The sequence below is a fragment of the Vigna unguiculata genome, chromosome 7 (assembly GCF_004118075.2).
Source record: "Vigna unguiculata cultivar IT97K-499-35 chromosome 7, ASM411807v1, whole genome shotgun sequence".
Classification (NCBI taxonomy): domain Eukaryota; kingdom Viridiplantae; phylum Streptophyta; class Magnoliopsida; order Fabales; family Fabaceae; genus Vigna; species Vigna unguiculata.
In genome coordinates this window covers 19,819,524-19,838,979 of record NC_040285.1, presented here as the reverse complement: position 1 = coordinate 19,838,979, position 19,456 = coordinate 19,819,524, and the positions used below count along the sequence as shown (strand labels likewise).

Sequence of the window (19,456 nt, the reverse complement as noted above, 5' to 3'; positions counted from 1 at the left end):
TGTATATTTCTTAGTTTAACTCAACTAAAAAACGACTTATAATCTCACTAACCTAACTCGACATTTAAACATTTTATGCATACGAGACTTACTCAAACATTTCATAGAACAAGTCGTAATGAATAAAATATTTAGAAATATTATATATATATATATATATATATATATATATATATATATATATATATTTAAAGAACTAAATTTTTTGGTTACACATAATTGATGATATTAATTTTAAAACAAAACAATTTAAAAATAATAATAATTAATCAAATACTCAATCTTAATCTAATATTAAATACATTAAAATAATTTTATTTTATTATTCGAAATAATTATATTAAAATTTTGAAACAACATTATATTACATTATTTTTTTTTCTATATTACTTTTTAGAAATATCTCACTTAAAACTTCTAAAAATATAAAATGTTTTCTGTTAAAAATAATTTATTTAATAATATTATTTAAAACAAAAAAATATTAAATCTGAAAATATATTTTAATTTAAATAGCATAACATATATTTCATAAAATATTTCTTCCAAAGAAAAAAATGTTTTGAAAAGAAATTTTATTTTTATATTTTGAATAATTAAATGGAAAATTAATTTATTAACCTTTTATGATTCATCAATTTTACTATTTTATTTTTTTATGATAAGATAGTTAAGAATAAATTTAAAGAAAAAATAAACACTTGAAACTTTAATCATAATTAAAAACGGCCTTGGGAAAGCTTCACCCAAATTCATAGTTACTAACTAGAGATGACAAATAAACCCATCCCCGTGGGTATTACTCGAACCCGTCCCCATTTTGATGAGAATCCCCGCATTAACTGGGTATGGGTATGGGTATGGGGAATCCCCAAATTTTTCAGCAGTTGGGTATGGAGAATCCCTGACTTTTTCAGTTGGATATGGAGATGAGTATGGTGATATACATATCTTCGCCATAATACTCGTTCCCACCATATCTCCGTTCTCATTTAAATTATTAAAATATTCACAATTAATTAAATAACCCTATATATATATATACTTTCTATTTTTTATTTCTTTTAATTATTTGGTTTGTCATGAAACTCATTCGCATCTCCAATATATTTTTTATCTTATCATAACATTTATGTAATTATGTTAAAATGATGTATGTTAGTTAAAAAAAATTTATGCCTCACATTTGAATATTTCTATTATTTTTTAATATTTTTATTTATTATATATTTTCCTTTCACATGAGAATGTTTATACTCTCAATTTAAGGTAATATAAAAAAATTCTTTAATTATTATTATTATTATTAACTTTTGTTTAATTTGAAGAACTCTTTTGTTTCATTAAAATAATTTTCGTTATTTTTCAACCATTGAGTATATATGTTGATATTTCAAAAGTTTTATTCGTTCTCTAAGGTATTTTTCATTTTATCATACCTTAATTATACATTTGATTTCCTTTGTGCGATTTCTTTCGATAGTCTCTTAAATTATTTCTAAAACACACATTTGATAGTTTTTTAATATTTTATTTATTGTTTATTTTCATCATGTAGAATAATATTTCGATATATTCTATCTAATTAATTTTAATTTTATAACTCATTATTAATCATATTGTAATTTTTTTACTTTAAATTATGTTTGAAGTGGTTAAAATTATATATATATATATATAATGATATTTAGGAGTAGTATATAATAATTCACTACAAGAAAAACATGAAATAGTGACTGATTTAGTCATTAACTCATATCAATCACTATTTTTTGTCATTGGTGGTAGTAGTTGATTTATTATCTGAATCAGTGATTAAATTAGTGACCGATTCAATGATCGAATCGGTACTTGATTTAGTGACTAATTTAATTACTAATTTATTTATAATTTAATGACAAATTTTTTGGTCACTAATGATATTTCTATTTAATTTTAACCACTTCAAACATAATTTAATAATTAGTTCTTTAAGGTATTTTTCATCTTATCATACCTTACTTATACATTTGATTTCCTTTGTGTGATTTCCTTCAATAGTCTCTCAAATTATTTTTATAACACACATTTGTTAGTTTTTTAATATTTTTATTTATTGTTTATTTTCATCATGTAGAATAATATTTCGATATATTCTATCTAATTATTTTTTATTTTATAACTCATTATTAATCATACTGTAATTTTTTCACTTTAATTGTATAAATAACTTTTATTTACTACAATATAAAAATTTAATATAATTACTATGAATATTTTTTTTGTCACTATCCAACATATATTGAAATTCAAAAGATACAAAATCTATGTCAAAATTTTATTATTATGTTTATTATTTGTTCTTTGTGTCATTTTGATCAAATGATGTATTATAACTTTTATTAGTGTATAAAAAAGAGATTCATTAGAATTTAAAAAATTGAAGTAAACAAACATTTAAAATATATTTTAATTTGAATATTTGTTTTCCTTTTATATTTTTTTTGAAATATTTTTTAATTTTATCAACTAAGTTTCATCAATGTTGTAGTTTGCAAATTTAATAAATGTTTTGGTTCTCATGAAATTTTATTTGGTATTCTAATCTAAAATGTAAACAATTATAATTTATTTCAAAGTATTTGATATGGAAGAAACAATCATCCTCCTAATATTGAATATTTGATAATATTATATTTTCTTTACCATAATTTTTTTTTCTTTTATAAAAATTAATATTGAAGTAGTTAGAACACAGGTACTGGTATGGGTACGAGATTATACCCGTTACCCGGTGAGGATGGGGATGGGACAAAAGTTTGATACCCGTTGAGTTTAGATATGGGGATGGGGATGAATTTTTTCTGCGGGGATGGGTATGGGATAGCGAAACTCGTCCCCATCCCGCCCCGTTGCCATCCTTATTAGTAACGAATGTTTAACAAATATTTTGGAGTCAAAATCTTCTTCATATTTTGAAAGACTAAAGTCCCCTAAAATATAAAGAAACTACGCTCTTATCTACTGCATTTGGTCTAAGATTACTTCAAATTAGAGAATTTAAGTGTTGATTATATTTAAGTTAAATTATGCCTTTGATCTCTCTATTTTCGTAAGAAAATATTGATTGGGTCCCTTTATTTTTATAATTCTCAATTAGGTCCCTATTTTTTAAAAATGGTATCAATCATGCCCTTTCTGTTCAATTGGGTTAAACGACGTTTGGAGAATAGTAAGTAGGCATGGTTCTGTCTCATTAAACAGTGACTAGGCAACATGAAATTACATATGTAATTTTTTTTAATAATTAATATATTAAAAAAGTGATAAAATCGGTTTTTTGTAATAAATAGAGATTGACAATCTGTGAGATTGGGGTTTTCTTTAGGAAGGAATGAGGATTGAAGACTGATTGAAGATTGAGGTTTTTGGTTAGTATCATTTTGTTATGGTTTCAATCATCTATATAGGAATCTGTTTGGTGAAATTGTGGTTTCGTTGCAATCGAAGGTTGTGAGGTAAGTAGATATTCTAACCTAGATCTCCCATGTATCATTTTGTCCGGTATTTTTTGTCGGCATTTATTGTAGAATCTTTGTTTTGGGAAATCGAAGTAGTTTTGTGGGGTATGAGGTGTTTAATTCTTGAGGTATGAGTTGTTTGAATATGGGGTCTGTGTCCCACCATCTTAAAATTTGTGTTTTTGTTATGGTCCCCCCATCTCAAAGTCGTATTTGGTTATCTGTTTCAGTGTGCTTTTGTTTTTAATATATGTTTATTTTTTTCGGTATATGAATATTGTATAGTTGTATATGTATTTGTATGTGTGTGTGTGTGTGTGCGTGTGTGTGCGCATCATGGGCGATGACAAGTTTGAGGTCTCATGTATCATTTTGTTCGGTGTTTTTGTCGGCATTTATTGTAGGGTCTTTGTTTTGGGAAATCAAAGTAGTTATGTGGGGTATGAGGTGTTTAAATCTTGAGGTATGCGTTGTTTGAATATGAGTTTGTGTCCCACCATGTTAAAATTTGTATTTTTGTTGTGGTCCCCCATCTCAAAGTCGTATTTGGTTATCTATTTCAGTGTGTTTTTGTTTTTAATATATATTTATTTTTTGTAGGTATATGAATATTGTATAGTTGTATGTGTGTGTGTGTGAGTGCATCATGGGCGATGACATGTTTGAGGTGGTGTTCCACCACGGAGGGAAGTTTCTCAACGATGGAAAACTTAGATATGATGGGGAAAGTTCTACTTTGTCTTGTGACCCAAATCGTTGAAGTTATTTCGAGATTATAAATATACTGAGGGAGATGAGGTATGTCAGAGAGAATGAATTGTGGTATTGTGTAGGAGGTGGTTCAGTATTGGAGGATAGATTGGAGATTTTGGGTGATTGTTGTGGTGCGATGCATATGGTTAAGATAGCTAGGCTAAATGGTTAGATTCATCTTTTTGTTGTGCATAAAATGATTGGACTCGAGATAATAGAAATGTTGGAATATTTTTCTCATGATGGAGATAAAGCTGAAGTTAGTGGCAATGAGAATAATGTTATGGACATTGGGAACGAGAAGGACAGTGAGGGTAGTGGTTGTGAAGGCCAAATTGAGTTAGATAAGGGGGTGAGTGTGAAGGTGAAGAACCTGAGTTAGATAAGGGGAGTCAATGTGAAGGTCAAGAACTTGAGTTAGATAAAGGGGTTAGTCTGAAGGTAAAGAACCCAAGGTGGGTAAGTATGCATGTCAAGGTCAGTTAAATGAGGTGGGTGAGTGTATTGCTGAACCTGAGGTAGATGTTACTGCTAAGTGTGAACGTGCAAGTGAGTTAGATAAGGGGGTTTAGTTATAGAGTGTTGGTTAGTGTGATGGTCAAGGCCAGCCTAACTAAGAGGAGGGGTTGAATGTGTAATTGATACAAAATTTCATGTAGAGAGTTGGAATGAGTCTAGACCATATGGTAGTAGTAGTGACGAAAGTGTTGATGATATTGACGTTGATGAATTAGTTGATGTTAGTATTAATTTCAATATAGAGTATGAACCTGAAAAATGGGAGGGTAATGTGGAGTTGAAGTTGGAAGTATTGAACAAGACTTTACTGGACCATCTACTAGTTATAGGACAAATGATACAACAAATGAGGAGAGTGATGAGGGGCCTGTGGGCTTAGACAAAGAGTTGTCAGATAATGAGTGGCAATAAGAAGAGTTTGGAAGTGGTAAAGATATTAATAAAGTATGTATTGATGAAGCAAATAATGATAAATAGGGTTATGGGAACTTTCCAACATTTTTAATGCCCAAACATATGGCTATATATAAATGGGAAGTTGGAACCTATTTTAGTGAAAAGGCGAAATTTGTAGAAGTCATCAGAAGCTATGCAATGGAAAATGGGAGATGTTTAAAAATTGTTAAGAATGATAAAAAAAGAGTGAGTGTGAAATGTCTAGGTGCAAAAGGAAAATGTCCCTAGTATGCATATTATGGCTATATGCAAGCAGTCAAAACAAGACAAATGTAGTAGAGAATTTAACCTTCGTTTAATTAATGCAAAGTGACTTAGTAAGAGGTGTGAAAAGACAGTAAGAGATAATCCAAAAACTAAGGGGTTGAGATTCATGATAAAGTGAGTAGGAAATGGAACATTGTTATATGGTTTAATTAGTTGGATGGTACCCATTTTTGTTCAGATATGTCAGTTTAGTACCCGTTTTTAGAAATGTGTCAACCTAGTCCTAACTTTTGAAAAAGTGTCTTAATCAAATCCCTTTCAGACAAAAATTACTAAAGTCTTTAACTTAATTCATGACTTTTACCACTAAATTTTGATATAAATATCAATACTTAATTTTGTAAGTCATTTTAAATATCAATACTGTTAACGGTGTAAATAATTTTTTGTTGAAAATGACCTAATTGAGACATATTTTCAAAAGTTGGGACTCAATTGACACCTTTTTAAAAGCATGTACTAAAGTGACACATCTAAACGAAAGAGGGTACCATCTGACTAATTAAACCTTGTTATATATAGGTGTATGGCTTATAGGGCAAAGGCAATAGCAACAAACGTTGTTGATGGATCCTTTACAAAACAATATAAAGTATCAATCCTATTCACATTCCATCTGTCCCAAAATTTTGAAGAGATTTGAAAAGGAATTAGAGTTGAATATAAATTGGATACCTAGGTACTTACACTTTTGTTTGTTTACTTGTAATAATGGTATGTAATTGATTGCTAGTGTTTTTGCTTTAACCTCACACTGGTCAGCATAGAAGATATTTGAAGTCACACTGGACCATCAGTGGGATTTCATGTTGTCATTCCTTTGCTACAATGAGGCTTTTAAATATAAATGGAGAAGACTTTATCTCCAATTGGTTCAGGAAGTCCACATAAGAAGAAACATACTCCTCAATCATATTCCCTATCAATGGGCAAAAAGTGTAGGCATTACATCATATCCTGATTTGTTGCCCCCAACAAAAAGAATATTGATAGGAAGACCAAAGAAGAAAATAAGATTACAAGAATAAGAGCTAAGAAATGATGAAACACAAATAAGAAAAACTAGTTTACACAAAAGATGTTTTTATAGGTAAATTGGACACAACAAAAGTAATTACCCCCAAGCATATCAGGCACAATTGAACTTAAGTACATCAGGTCAACAAGATGAACCTACTTCACAACAACCAAACCAACCAACACATTTTTCCTAAGAATCACAAGCTTGTACTCAATCAACCCAACAACAAGACCAAGCAACACAACCTTTTACTAAGTCATCCCACCAACCTTCCCAAGCATCACAGGCTTGTAATCAATCATTTGTGCAAGTAACTAGGGCATCAAAGCATTATACTCAATTATCTCAACAACCAACCTAACCATCACGTGGAAGAGCAATCATGAAGCCAAAGCTTAATGCGAGGACGCATATGGAAACCATGACATGCAACCATTTCTATATCATATTATTTTGTATTAGTTGTTAGAACATTAATCACAGACCAAACACCTGTTTTATTTGCTTTTTGAATGATGACATATCAAGTGGATGACCACTTTATTTGGTGATGTAAAATTGTTAAGTGAAGAATAACTTTATTTTGTCATGTAAAATTGTTAAGTAGTGGACCACTTTATTTTGGGATGTAAATTCGTTAAGTGATGGAGCAACTTTATTTGGAACAAGACAATATTTCATTTAGGCTTATCAATATGAAGCATGTGATTTATATTTTATGGATCAATTGTGTTGCAGAATATTTGGAGAAAATAATGTTCATTTATGCTTTCATTATTTCATTTTGTTTGATATACATCATTGTTTCACTATTTGACTAAAAGAAGACAAGGTATAGACAACACAAACCACCAACTGCTGCAAATATTGTAAACGAAGAGTACCAAATTTTATTCATTTTCAAACATTACATAAACAACACAAACCAACCTTGTCAACTACAATACAAGCTCTTACAACACATCATGGATTTGTCATTGAAAGTATAATTATGTTCATTACACATACAACACAAACCACCCCTGCTAACACCTTAATCCTTTTTTGAAAAGACTTGATAGATTTCTCCAAATTAAATATTTTCTTCTACCATCACGAAACTCCTCCCCATTTCTTGTGCACATACAATGCCACCACCCCTTTCTTCAATCTTTATAGTGCCACAATCCTCTTTCTTCAATCTCCACAATGACACAACGCCTTTCAATTATCATATCTTTAGTAAACCACTTGAAGTAATTGCACCCACCACAATGTTCACTTCCATTTTGTTCGAAAAACACTAATCGCGTGACCAACAGTGAAGACTATTTTCAAAAACAAATACAGAAACACCAAGCCAAAACAAAGTTTCCATGTATTTTACCTTGCACTTAGGGCAATCCCAAAAAATTTTCCCTTTGTTCTTCGTAGTTCTTGCCATTTTCAACACTGATTTCTCCCCACAATAGCAAATGGGTGTTACAACCATACTTCTACACCCACCTCTACCACAAGATGACACACTAGGGCTTTGCATTCCCCAAACATTGCAAGTACAAGATGAACAAGACTGGCCGAGAGACATAACTCACCTACGTACACCACAACGTCAGAGAAGAAGAAGAATGAGCAAGATTGACACCAACATCACAAATTTAGGGCTTGAACCAAATGACACATATGTTTTCCACAAATTACATTATGTTCCATTGCATTTCAATTATAAATGACACTTATCCATTATAGAAATCCACCTCAGCATCTCCAAATGTTGTTTAACCCAATTTAACAGAAAATGCATGATTGATACCATTTTTTTTCGAAAATAGGGACCTAATTGAGAATTATTAAATGAATGGACCAAATCGATATTTTCTTATGAAAGGCTAAAATACTCCCATGGTCCACGTTTTCGTTGAGACATCTCAATTAGGTCCATAGATTTTTTTTTAATTTCAATCGGGTCCAAAATTCTGCAAAATTAATACAATTAAGCCCAAATCGTTAACAATGTTAAATTCACTAACGATTTTTTGTATAGAACTGTACATGTTGCAGTGGATGGCTGATGTGGATTTATTTTTTAATGTGAACAGTAAAATGTGGAAATTAATTTTTTAATTAAACGGACATGTTTCTTTAATTGTTGGTTTAAGGTCGTCGTTTTGTTTACTATTATGCTAATTAAAATGTCGTTTTGGTTTGATTTTAAAATTAGGGATTGCGAGGAATAGATATTGCAAGGAATAGGATTGCAACTGAGTGGAACGCAAGGCTGAGGAAGACGCTTCTATGTGTGATCGGGAAGGTTGTTTGCAATCTTGTTTCAGATTTTGAATGTGACTTCATTAGTGAACGAAGGTGATCTGCAGTGAAGGTTAGAAGTTCGATTAGGAATTTGGTTGGTTATTTTCGTTGATTGGGAATTAGAGTTTTTTGGAGGTTGTTATTTTATTTGGTTTGTTTTCATCGATGGAAGTGTGGGAGTGTTGTGTGATTGGGGTTTAAACAGTTACATTATCCATTTTAGGCGTGGCTTTGTGGTCCCCCATTTGATTTGAGCAGTGTAGTTTATATTATTTGTGGTCGTCCATATTAATTTGTCGGTTTGATGGTGGTATGGACGGTAATTTGTGTATTATTTTGTGGGCATTTTAATTTCAGGTTGGATGTCTCAGGATCGTTTCAAAGTGGTGGTCCACCATAGTGGACATTTTGTCAATGATGGCAAGCTGTGGTATGACGATGGGGAAAGGGTATCGTGGTTCTGTGATCCTGATACGTGGAGCTATTTTGAGATTCTTCAAGCACTAAGAGAGTTGGGACATGTTAATCCGAAAGAGTTGTGGTACTCTGTTGGAGGTGAGTCAGTGTTGGAAGATAGGTTGGTGTTGTTGGTTGATGACAAAAAGGCTATGCATATGGCCATCATATCTATGATAAATGGTGTTATTCATATTTATATGGTGCACAAGATGACTGAACCTGAGGTTATTAACATGATCGAAGGGGTTGTGGTTGATAATGAAGGGCATAAAGAAGTGGAGGGTGATGGTGAAATTGAAAAGGAATTGGATGATGGTGAAGTAAATGAAGAAAAAGAGATAAATAACGAGGATGTGTAGGAGGCTGATGCTGAAGTTGAAAAGGAGTTTGATGATGGTAAAGTAAATGGATCCAAAGAGATAGATAACAAGGATGTGAATGAGGTTGATGCTGAAGTTGAAGAGAACTTACATGAGGTGGATGGGGTTGAGGTTTATGATGAAACCGAACATAAGTCAGATGAGAAGGGTGAGGATACAACGACTGATACTGTTGCTGAGAAGTTTTCTGATGAAGGGCTTGTGGATGTGACTGTTGAAGGTGACGTGGAATGTGAGTCCTAGGATGGTTACGTGGAATGTGAAGTTAACATTGCAGGAGCATGTTTTTCCAGTCAACAACAGTGTAGTAATTCACATGAGGATGAGGTTGGAGGAGTAGGATCTAGTGATGAATTTTCTGATATTGAGTGGCACTCAGATGAATTCTTTACTGCTACAAACAATGATAAAGAGGGTTATGGAAGCTTTCCAACCTTTTCAATGCCAAAAAGTATGGATCAATACAAATGGGAAGTAGGTACTTATTTCAGAGAGAAAAAAGAAATTTACAGAAGCCATTCGAACCTATGCATTGACAAATGGAAAGAATTTAATATTTGACCGAAATGACAAGAATATAGTTATTATCAAATGTTTTGGTGCCAAGGGAAAGTGCAATTGGTATGCTTACTGTTCATATATGTCTGTAGTGAAGTCTTGGCAACTTAGGAAAATAATTGATGAGCATAGCTGCAATAGAGACTTTAATGTCAAGTTAATGAATGCAAAATGATTGAGTAAGAAGATAGAAAAGACTGTTAGAGAAAACCCACATTTGAAGGTGATGGATATTCGTGACAAGGTCTCTAGGAAGTGGAATGTATGTATCTCTAGAAATACGACTTTCAGAGCTAAAGCTATTGCAAGAGATGTTGTTGATGGGTCACTCACATAGCAGTATAGAAGAATATACAATTATGCACATGAGCTATTGAGAGGAAATCCAGGTTCTACAGTTAAGGTTAAAGTCGAAAACATTGTTGGTGAAGTAATATTTAGTAGGTTTTATGCATTCCTGAAGGCATGCAAAGATAATTTTGCCGCATGTAGACCTATCATTAGAGTGGATGGATGTTTTTTGAAACGCAAGTATGATGGAGGGTTATTGACAACAGTTGGAAGAGATGACAATGACTAAATTTTACCAATAGCATATGCGGTTGTAGAAGTTGAGAACAAGGACTCATGGAGATGGTTCATGGAGCTTCTAATAAATGATTTGGGTGGGGAAATAACTTCTTATCCAAATGTCATGCCTCCAAAGAAAAAAAGCTTGCCTGGAAGACCTAAGAAAAAGAGAAGATTGGAGCCCTAGGAGTTAAAGAAAGATGATACTCAAATGTCTAATGGAGGGTTTCGTAAAATGTGTAGTGTATGTAGGCAACTTGGACACAACAAGAATTATTGTCCTATTCGACCACAACAAACTGAATCACAATTTGGGCCAGCAGGTGGTCCAACATAATCTGGCTCAACAGGTGGTCCATCACAATCTGGTCCAACTGGTGCTTCATCACAATCTAGCCTAGTAGGTGCTTCACCACATTCTGGCCTAGCAATTGCTCCACCACTATCTGCTTCATCACAATCAGCTCCACCACAATCTGGGCCAACAGTCGCTCCACCACACTTTGGTTCACAATCTGGTCCACCAGGCCAACCAACAACAGGGCCATCAAAATCACTCCCACCAGGTGCAGGCCAACTAGTGAGGAACAAGCTGAAGGCTAGAAGGGAACGTGTTTGGAAGTCATGAATTTGAAGGGGATGTGTTTTAGTTCACCATGCATGTTTTAGAAGTGTTGATCCCATTTTGATTTTGTGCATCTGTTGTAATGATGAAACCAATGCAAATATACTCTGTTGTTATTTTGTTGATTTTGTGCATCTGCTGTAATAATGAAACCAATTGTTATTTTGTAGTTATTTTGGCTCTGTTATGAGCAACAATATGGTGTAACTCTGCAGTACATTCATTATCAACACCTATATAATAGTTTGGATATTATGTTCTAAAATTGGGTTTGTTATAGCACCACTTTTTTTTTTTTCAATTATTCAATAGTATGTGATGCAATTGGCTCTGATATATCAATAGTTTTATTATCAATTCTTCAATATCAATGTAAATTAGAACAACCGACATTGGAATTGGACACCAAAATGTTGTGCATAAACTTAATCAAACTTTTTCATTCAATACACAATCAAACTTTTTCAACAACGAAAATAAGATTACATTCAATACACAAACAAAACAAACCCCCCAAATTAACACCTTTATCCTGTTTTCCAAAATGATGACAAATTTTTCTAAACTCATAATTTTCATCCTTTGCCCATACATTTCTTTCATATTTAGCACACTAACATCCCTTTCTTCATTCTTCGTTACTGGACCAACAATTTCTTCATTTTCATCTCCACTGAACCAACTAAAGTAATTGTAGCCAAGCAATTGTTCAGAACCCCTTTGTCCAAAAAGCAAACATTACCTTAAACGAAAAAAAAAAGTTCCATGGATCTTACCTTATACTTAGGACAACCCCAGAATTGTTTCTCCCTATTTTTAGGGGTTCTAGCAGTTCTCAAGACAACTTTCTCACCACAATAGCAAACTGGCATTGAATCCAACCTCTTTGACCCATCTCTATTAGAAGAACCACTTCGATTTTGCACCCCCCCAAACCCATTATAGGAGCACGACGACCATGAATGATAAGGAGCCATAGACAACCGGGGAAGACAACCTCTTCTCTTCTCTTCTCTCCTTTGAGTTCCTGCCATCGAAAATGCTAGGGCAAACTACTTGATGTTACTAAATAGGAGAACACCACGTCATTTATACTGCTTTTCAAATTTAAATGACACCAATGCATGTAGAAAAGTCTAGATCATCAGGTGTAAACACCGTTTATGAAAAAAAATAACGAAATGGGTTTAATTGTAACAATTTTGCAGAATTTTGGACTCAATTGAGATTAAAAAAATCTATGGACCTAATTGAGATTTTTGAGACCAAGGGAGTATTTTAGCCAAAAATAAAATCTTAAAAATATAATTGAAATTATTTTTGTTAAAAATACAACTGTCTTATGATAGTTAAGAGTTCTCAACATTTATTATGTATTTGGTTCAGCATTAACGTATAATCAATTTTTCAGTATAAAATGTGAATAAGTTTGGCTTTTAAAATCAATTTGAAAGAAAATATTCGCGTCTAAAGAAAAACAGCAAGTTGCTTCTTCGTCCACAAATCAATTCCTGTAAAATCAATTTTGAAATGTATATCCAAATAAACTCTTAGTTGATTTCGGCTCAAAGGCTGAATTCGATAATGCTGATGGTACATTTTGCTTGAAGTTTATGTAAATGAATATGGGTTTGAAAGCATGGAAAACAAATAACAAAATGCAAAATAATGAACCAACTTTTACATAAAAAAGTTAATAGAGCGGATGGATTTGAAAATAAAAACAAGGATATAATAGATTATCGAGACACTTTTTAATAAAATATTTATAAATAAATAATTAAAATATAAAATAATATAAAATAAAATAAAATAAAATAATATTTGATACATATATGTTTTTAAATGTAAAATAATTAAATTAGCAAAGTTTAAAATAATAAATAACATAAAATAATTTCAATTTCAATATTTGGCAAATCATCTTAGTTAATTTATTTTTTTAATATAACTTCCGATTTAAAAATAATTTTGTTATTTTAATTTAAAATTTATTTAACTTTAATTTATATTTTAAAAAAATTATTTTTGTTGAATAATTTTTAAAATAAAATTATAAAAATTTACTTATTAAACATATATACAAAATTGATTCTGTTATATCTATCCTGATATCTAATATATCATATAATCTCTCAACTCACTTTCTACCTTGTTTCTGTTAATCAAACTTCTTTTACTTCCTTCTAATCCAAACAAATAACAAGCCACTTTCTGTTCTGTGTGGAGCCACTGCTACTCTTGGATCGCCTCTAAACGACCATGAATTCATCGGTAATTACAATTCTGTCGCAAATACCGCACACAAACTTCTTGATTTTTCTTTCCGTCCTTCTCAACCCTTTCTCTCTTTTCCTTCTTCTGTGTCTGCATGTTGACGACTGTTTTGGGATATGGAACAGCAGAAAACTCTCTCCGGTTCCTCGCAGAGCCCTAGATCTCCTTCCTCCTCGCAACCGTTCCTCTCTGTCTCCGTCACCGATCCCGTTAAGCTCGGCAATGGCGTCCAAGCCTACATCTCCTACCGCGTCATCACCAAAGTACTTCAATCATTCGCCTGATTACACTTCCTTTCTTTCACTACGCGTTATCTATTAATTGTTTATTTTATTTTACTTTTGGTTTTGGAATTTCTTGTTGAATCTAAGTCGAACTTTGGTTTTCTAGTTGATGGAGGTCGTAGGAGTTTTTCTTTGAATTCAACTTTGACCGCATTGTCAATTTCGAAGAGTTTATTGCCAGGATTAGATTTTCAAGGAATTGTGATTATTGAAATTTGTTGAACATTGCGATTTAGAGAAATTAGTTAGAAGCTGAAATTTGTTGGATTGCTTGAGTTAATTGAGATGTGCATTGGTTTGATGTTGATCATTCTCTTGTTACTATTTAGGGTAGTTCGTAGAGTTTCTCATTTCCTCCCTATAGTTGGGTGCAGTCCTCGTGAGCGTGGAGTCGGACATAATTAGCACAAGGGTGGGTATTAGGAAAATACATTTTGGTCACTTAAGCTAATAGGAAGTCTCCATGGGAGGTGAGAATGAAGAATTGTGTGTCCTATTCCACCTTTAAGTGGGATCCTTCTTCCTCTTCCGTATTAACTGTGCGGGCAAGTGTCCATCCTTAAAGCGCAATGGCCTTGTTCACCTGTAAAATGCATTCAAAATGTGCGGTCCGGGTGAAACGGCCGCAACAATTGTGACCATGAATGAAGAGGGGGTGTGCTTGTTGGTTGATGATTGAGCTTGACCTTGATTACTGCTTGTTGTATTAAGTGCCTTGTCTCTTTGATTCTTATTTTGCGTAAGTAGGTTAGTTTGTAAGTACTAGCTGCCACTTTTTATGATCTGTATGAAATAAATTGAACAGGTATTTATGAACTTTCAAATGCTACAGTAATTAAGGAAACAAAAAAATATAGTGTTTTATGTTGAAATAAAGCATTTATCACATGAGAACACACAAACAATGGTGACAGGGTTTTCAAACTCGCGGTAACCATAAAATGTTAGAAATATTAATCTGTTCAACTCGTTAGGAAACTGTTTTCTTAGAGGGCATTAGTTAGACCCTTGTTTATTACTCCCTTATTTTAAACTGAAAAATATTCTTTTCATTATGAGTTATAGTTTTTTCCTACCACCACTATAATACACAAGATGTGCAACTTTGGTTTTTTGTCATCTGAAACAATTTGGCAGACAAATTTCCCTGAGTACCAAGCACCTGAGAAGATTGTTATAAGACGTTACAGTGACTTTGTCTGGTTACGTGATCGCCTTTTTGAGAAGTACAAAGGCATTTTCATTCCCCCTCTTCCAGAGAAAAGCGCTGTAGGTAAGATCTCGTGTACGCTAATGTTATTGTGAATTTAGTATTAGTTTGAAAGTAGCTACTGTCATTGGAATATGTATGCTAATGCTGCTACCTTGATACTTGTTCAATGCTCTATCTTCCTTTGCGACTTCAGCTCATGTTAATTTTGGGTAGTTGTGTTGCCCTTTTCATTTATTGTCACAAAAACAATTTGAGTGAGGAAAACTGCTGCTTTTTAATACTACTTTTCGCATGGTCAAACCAAAAATATTATCATAGGTTTCTTTTATGTTCAGAATTAATTTTGGAGATATCAAGTCATCTGCTTTACCTTTTTGTCTATTTCCCAGTCTCAGGTTTCTGGTGGAACTTAGTAGCTTGTATTAGTAACTTAATTCTACTGTTTGATGTCTGTGGTTTCTTTTATGTTCAGAATTAATTTTGGAGATATCAAGTCATCTGCTTTACCTTTTTGTCTATTTCCCAGTCTCAGGTTTCTGGTGGAACTTAGTAGCTTGTATTAGTAACTTAATTCTACTGTTTGATGTCTGTGGTTTCTTTTATGTTCAGAATTAATTTTGGAGATATCAAGTCATCTGCTTTACCTTTTTGTCTATTTCCCAGTCTCAGGTTTCTGGTGGAACTTCGTAGCTTGTATGTGAGAGCTGGAATGTCCTTGTCAAGATTAACCGTGCATTTAGTTAACCGTGCATTTAGTTGGTGGTTCACTAACATGAGACTTTCATCGCTGATATGTATTTTAAGTTGATTGAGATCCTAGAAGCCATGCTTTGTGCTTATATAAAATTCATTCTTGACTTGATATTATTGCTTTTTAATGTTGATCATCATCCTAAATTCCTGTCATAAACTTTTGCATTTTTGATTTTAATTTATTCAATAGAACCTTGAAATGTTGTTGCCACTTAAAGTTCTGTCTTGGCTTCTCTTTTTGTTGTTATTGCAGAGAAATTTCGTTTCAGTGCTGAGTTTATTGAAATGAGGCGGCAAGCATTGGATGTATTTGTAAATAGGATCGCATCGCATCGTGAACTTCACCAAAGTGAGGACCTGAGGTTGTTTTTGCAGGCGGAAGAAGAGGTGATGGCTCACTTGCAGTAGACTTTATTTCTATGTGGAGCTTTGTCCATTTTAGATTCAATTTGCTCTGTTCTCTTTCTACTCGCTTTTTTACTGCTTCTATCATTGTGCTGTTACTGCACTGTATTTTTGTCCAAAGTTGAATTATAATTATTGTCACTCATTTTGTAAGTATTTTGCAACAGTAGTTCATACTAGAGAGTGGAATACGGAATGTACAAGTGTTGTTAGTATTGTTTCTTTTGTATAGTATTCCTTACTCTTGTCTCTATATTGTATTTTAAGTGCTCAATTTCTGTTCTTTTTCTCATATTTGACTTTTTTAAAGAAGGGAAATATGAACTTAGATTATCTTCATTTCATTACACATATTATGCAGACAATGGAACGGTTAAGGTCACAAGAGACTGGCATATTCAAGAAGAAGCCAGCAGATCTAATGCAGATTTTTAAGGTAAGACGTTTTATTTCTTTGACAAGTTCTAATGATATTCAACTATTTTTGTTTTAGAATCAATAGAAGATGCTATTATAATGAATTTCACAAAAAAGATAAATGAATGTTATTAGTTACTATGGGGTTTCTTCTTTTAGCATAAAATTCAGGCAAGGATAACTAGCTGACATGAAACTGTTGGTGATTGTAGTCTTTATTTTTTAACCGATCAGCATATGTAGACCATAGATAGGGCAATCAACTAGGAAATGACCTGTTTTTAGACTTTTCCTTGAAACAGCTGCAGGCTTGTTAGTTGCATTTTGCTAGATTATTGTGAAATTCTGCCACTTCCGTGCTTCATTCTCAGATAATTTCCTCAGATATGAATATGTTCATGCAAACAAGCTCTCAGATTGCCTTTTTGCTATTCGATCTGGTTGAGAGTGCTGTTTATCCAGCTTTCTAAGTTTGTTGTTTATGTGAATTTTGACAGGATGTGCAGTCTAAAGTGAGTGATGTTGTCCTTGGGAAAGAGAAGCCAGTAGAAGAAACAGATCCTGAGTATGAAAAAATGAAACATTACGTCTTTGAGCTTGAAAACCACTTGGCTGAAGCTCAAAAACATGCATACCGTCTTGTGAAGAGGCACAGAGGTATATGACGCAATTTAAGATTCTGTTTTGGTTCATATTATTGCTTTCTGTTCTGTATCTACTTTCTGTTTTATAATTTTGTTCTCGTTTTATCCTCTTTTCTGACAAGATAAATTCATAATTCATTATGTTCGTGCAGAATTGGGGCAATCACTGTCTGATTTTGGAAAAGCAGTAAAACTTCTGGGTGCTTCTGAAGGAAATGCTCTTGGGAAAGCATTCTCTGAACTTGGGATGAAGTCAGAGATTTTATCAGTCAAGCTGCAAAAGGAGGTAATTCTCACGTGTTTGTTGTTGGACATCGTTGTACTGGTTATTCATATGTTTGCATGACGGTATTGCCTATTATTGACGGATCAAACTGAGACAAACTATCCTACTATAATAGGCCCATCAGCTCTTGATGAATTTTGAAGAACCATTGAAGGATTACGTCCGTGCTGTACAATCTATTAAGGTAGTCCCGGTCTTGTTTTCTTTCAGTATTTAATTACTAATTTGTCTAACTTCATTGAAATATTATGTGTGTTATGCTTGAAATATATTTCCAGTTGCCTTAGTAAAACAATTATTCAGTTATGCGAATCATATAATTTCTGCTCCTCCTACTGAGATCAAAAAATGGATTGTTATACCTTTTTTTTTTTTAATCTAAAGCTCTTGGTTTACATTCTGAAACAGGCAACGATAGCAGAGAGAGCCAATGCCTTCAGAAGACAATGTGAACTGGCTGAAACATTGAAGCTCAAGGAGATTAATCTGTATAAACCTGGTTACCTGTTTTTATTATTTGCCTAATTTAATTTTTATTGCAGAATAATTCCTTTTTAATATAAACATCATTCTATGGCTAAGGTCCCTTTCCTGCAAGGAAATTTGTTTTCTGCATATGTGAAATCAAAATAAAACCCTTATTTGTGTCTTGTATTCTGTGATATGATAAAAGCCTTAAAAAAGTCTTGGTGCCATATATTTTGATACATATGTTTGCAATGCAGTGACAAGCTCACGCTGATTCGATCAGATAAAGTTGCAGAAGCTGAGCATGAATATAAAGAGGCAAGCAAGTTTGGTTGAATATTAACCTCCACTAATGAGAAATATATGCAATTTCTTTTTACCGGACTGACATGATTTTGCCATGCAGTTGAAGGCAGAGAGTGAACAGGCGACGAATACATTTGAGACGATTGTGAAACTAATGAATGAAGAGATGGAGCGTTTTCAGGAACAGAAAACATTAGATATGGGGATTGCTTTCCATGAATTTGCCAAAGGTCAGGCTCGTCTTGCAAATAGTATTGCAGACGCGTGGCGAAGTTTTATACCGAAACTGGAAGCATGTTCCTCCCTCGTGGAGAATTAATCAATTAGTTCCGCAGAGCATAGATAAAGTACTCTTTGATGGGTTGTTACAAGGACCAGGGTATGGCAGACGCAGGTCGCAGCTCTTGTTTTGTAAAAGAGCTTTCGAATTATTATTATTATTATGCTGGAAAAGGTGTGTTTTTCTTTTTGGTCCATCTTGTACTAATCTTAAACAGAGTAAAGGGGTTACCTATCCGCACTTTTGTCTTCAATTTTGCTGCTCTTGCTGTTGCTATTTCTCTATCTTCCTCCATTGTATATAGTCACAGTGGATTTACAAGCAGAAAAGAAAATGTTATTATTTTGGACAAGCTTTTCACTTAACAAATTACATAAATTTAATTAATATTTCCCACCAATTATACTTGCTGGTAAGAAACATGCGCGAGTGGCAACTACTACATTCTGTTGCTGGAAATGGTGTCGGATTTGCATGATAATAAGGAAGGTAGAGCTACCAATAAACTCTTTTTACACATTGTTTCCAATTTAAAGTTTATTTATTGAAAGTCTGAAAATTATGAGTGAGCTCCATCAAAACAAAAATTTGTATAATTGATCAGTACACTATACTAGTTTACTATTTGAACATGAACAATATTCTTATGGAGATCTTGCCACGTAGTAGTGGTTTTACATTCTTAATTAATTGTTATTATTTTTTTAACATGAAAGATGACGAGTC

The 19,456-nt window shown here is 32.9% G+C and overlaps 1 protein-coding gene across 4 annotated transcripts; it reads left to right on the top strand.

Moving 5' to 3' along the window:
* Positions 1–13,530: 13,530 nt before the first annotated feature.
* On the top strand, positions 13,531–19,079 carry LOC114191514 (sorting nexin 1). Of its 4 annotated transcripts, none has more exons than XM_028080724.1 (11): positions 13,531–13,671; positions 13,800–13,937; positions 15,096–15,231; positions 16,178–16,311; positions 16,691–16,765; positions 17,244–17,403; positions 17,543–17,676; positions 17,792–17,860; positions 18,085–18,164; positions 18,402–18,462; positions 18,551–19,079. In XM_028080724.1, the coding sequence occupies exons 1-11, from the start codon at positions 13,660–13,662 to the stop codon at positions 18,767–18,769; spliced, it is 1,218 nt and encodes a 405-aa protein (XP_027936525.1). In that variant the 5' UTR covers positions 13,531–13,659; the 3' UTR covers positions 18,770–19,079. The 4 variants fall into 4 exon arrangements, with proteins under 4 accessions (XP_027936525.1, XP_027936523.1, XP_027936526.1 ...); XM_028080722.1 differs by having other exon boundaries at positions 15,024–15,231; XM_028080725.1 differs by having other exon boundaries at positions 13,539–13,671; positions 13,803–13,937.
* Positions 19,080–19,456: the final 377 nt, after the last annotated feature.

What these genes read in the sequence shown, in the direction of transcription:
- LOC114191514 (XM_028080722.1), top strand. An exon ending in CCTACCGCGTCATCACCAAA is followed by an intron (nt 13,938 to 15,023) that starts GTACTTCAATCA and finishes TATGAGTTATAG; the next exon opens with TTTTTTCCTACCACCACTAT. An exon ending in TCCAGAGAAAAGCGCTGTAG is followed by an intron (nt 15,232 to 16,177) that starts GTAAGATCTCGT and finishes TTGTTATTGCAG; the next exon opens with AGAAATTTCGTTTCAGTGCT.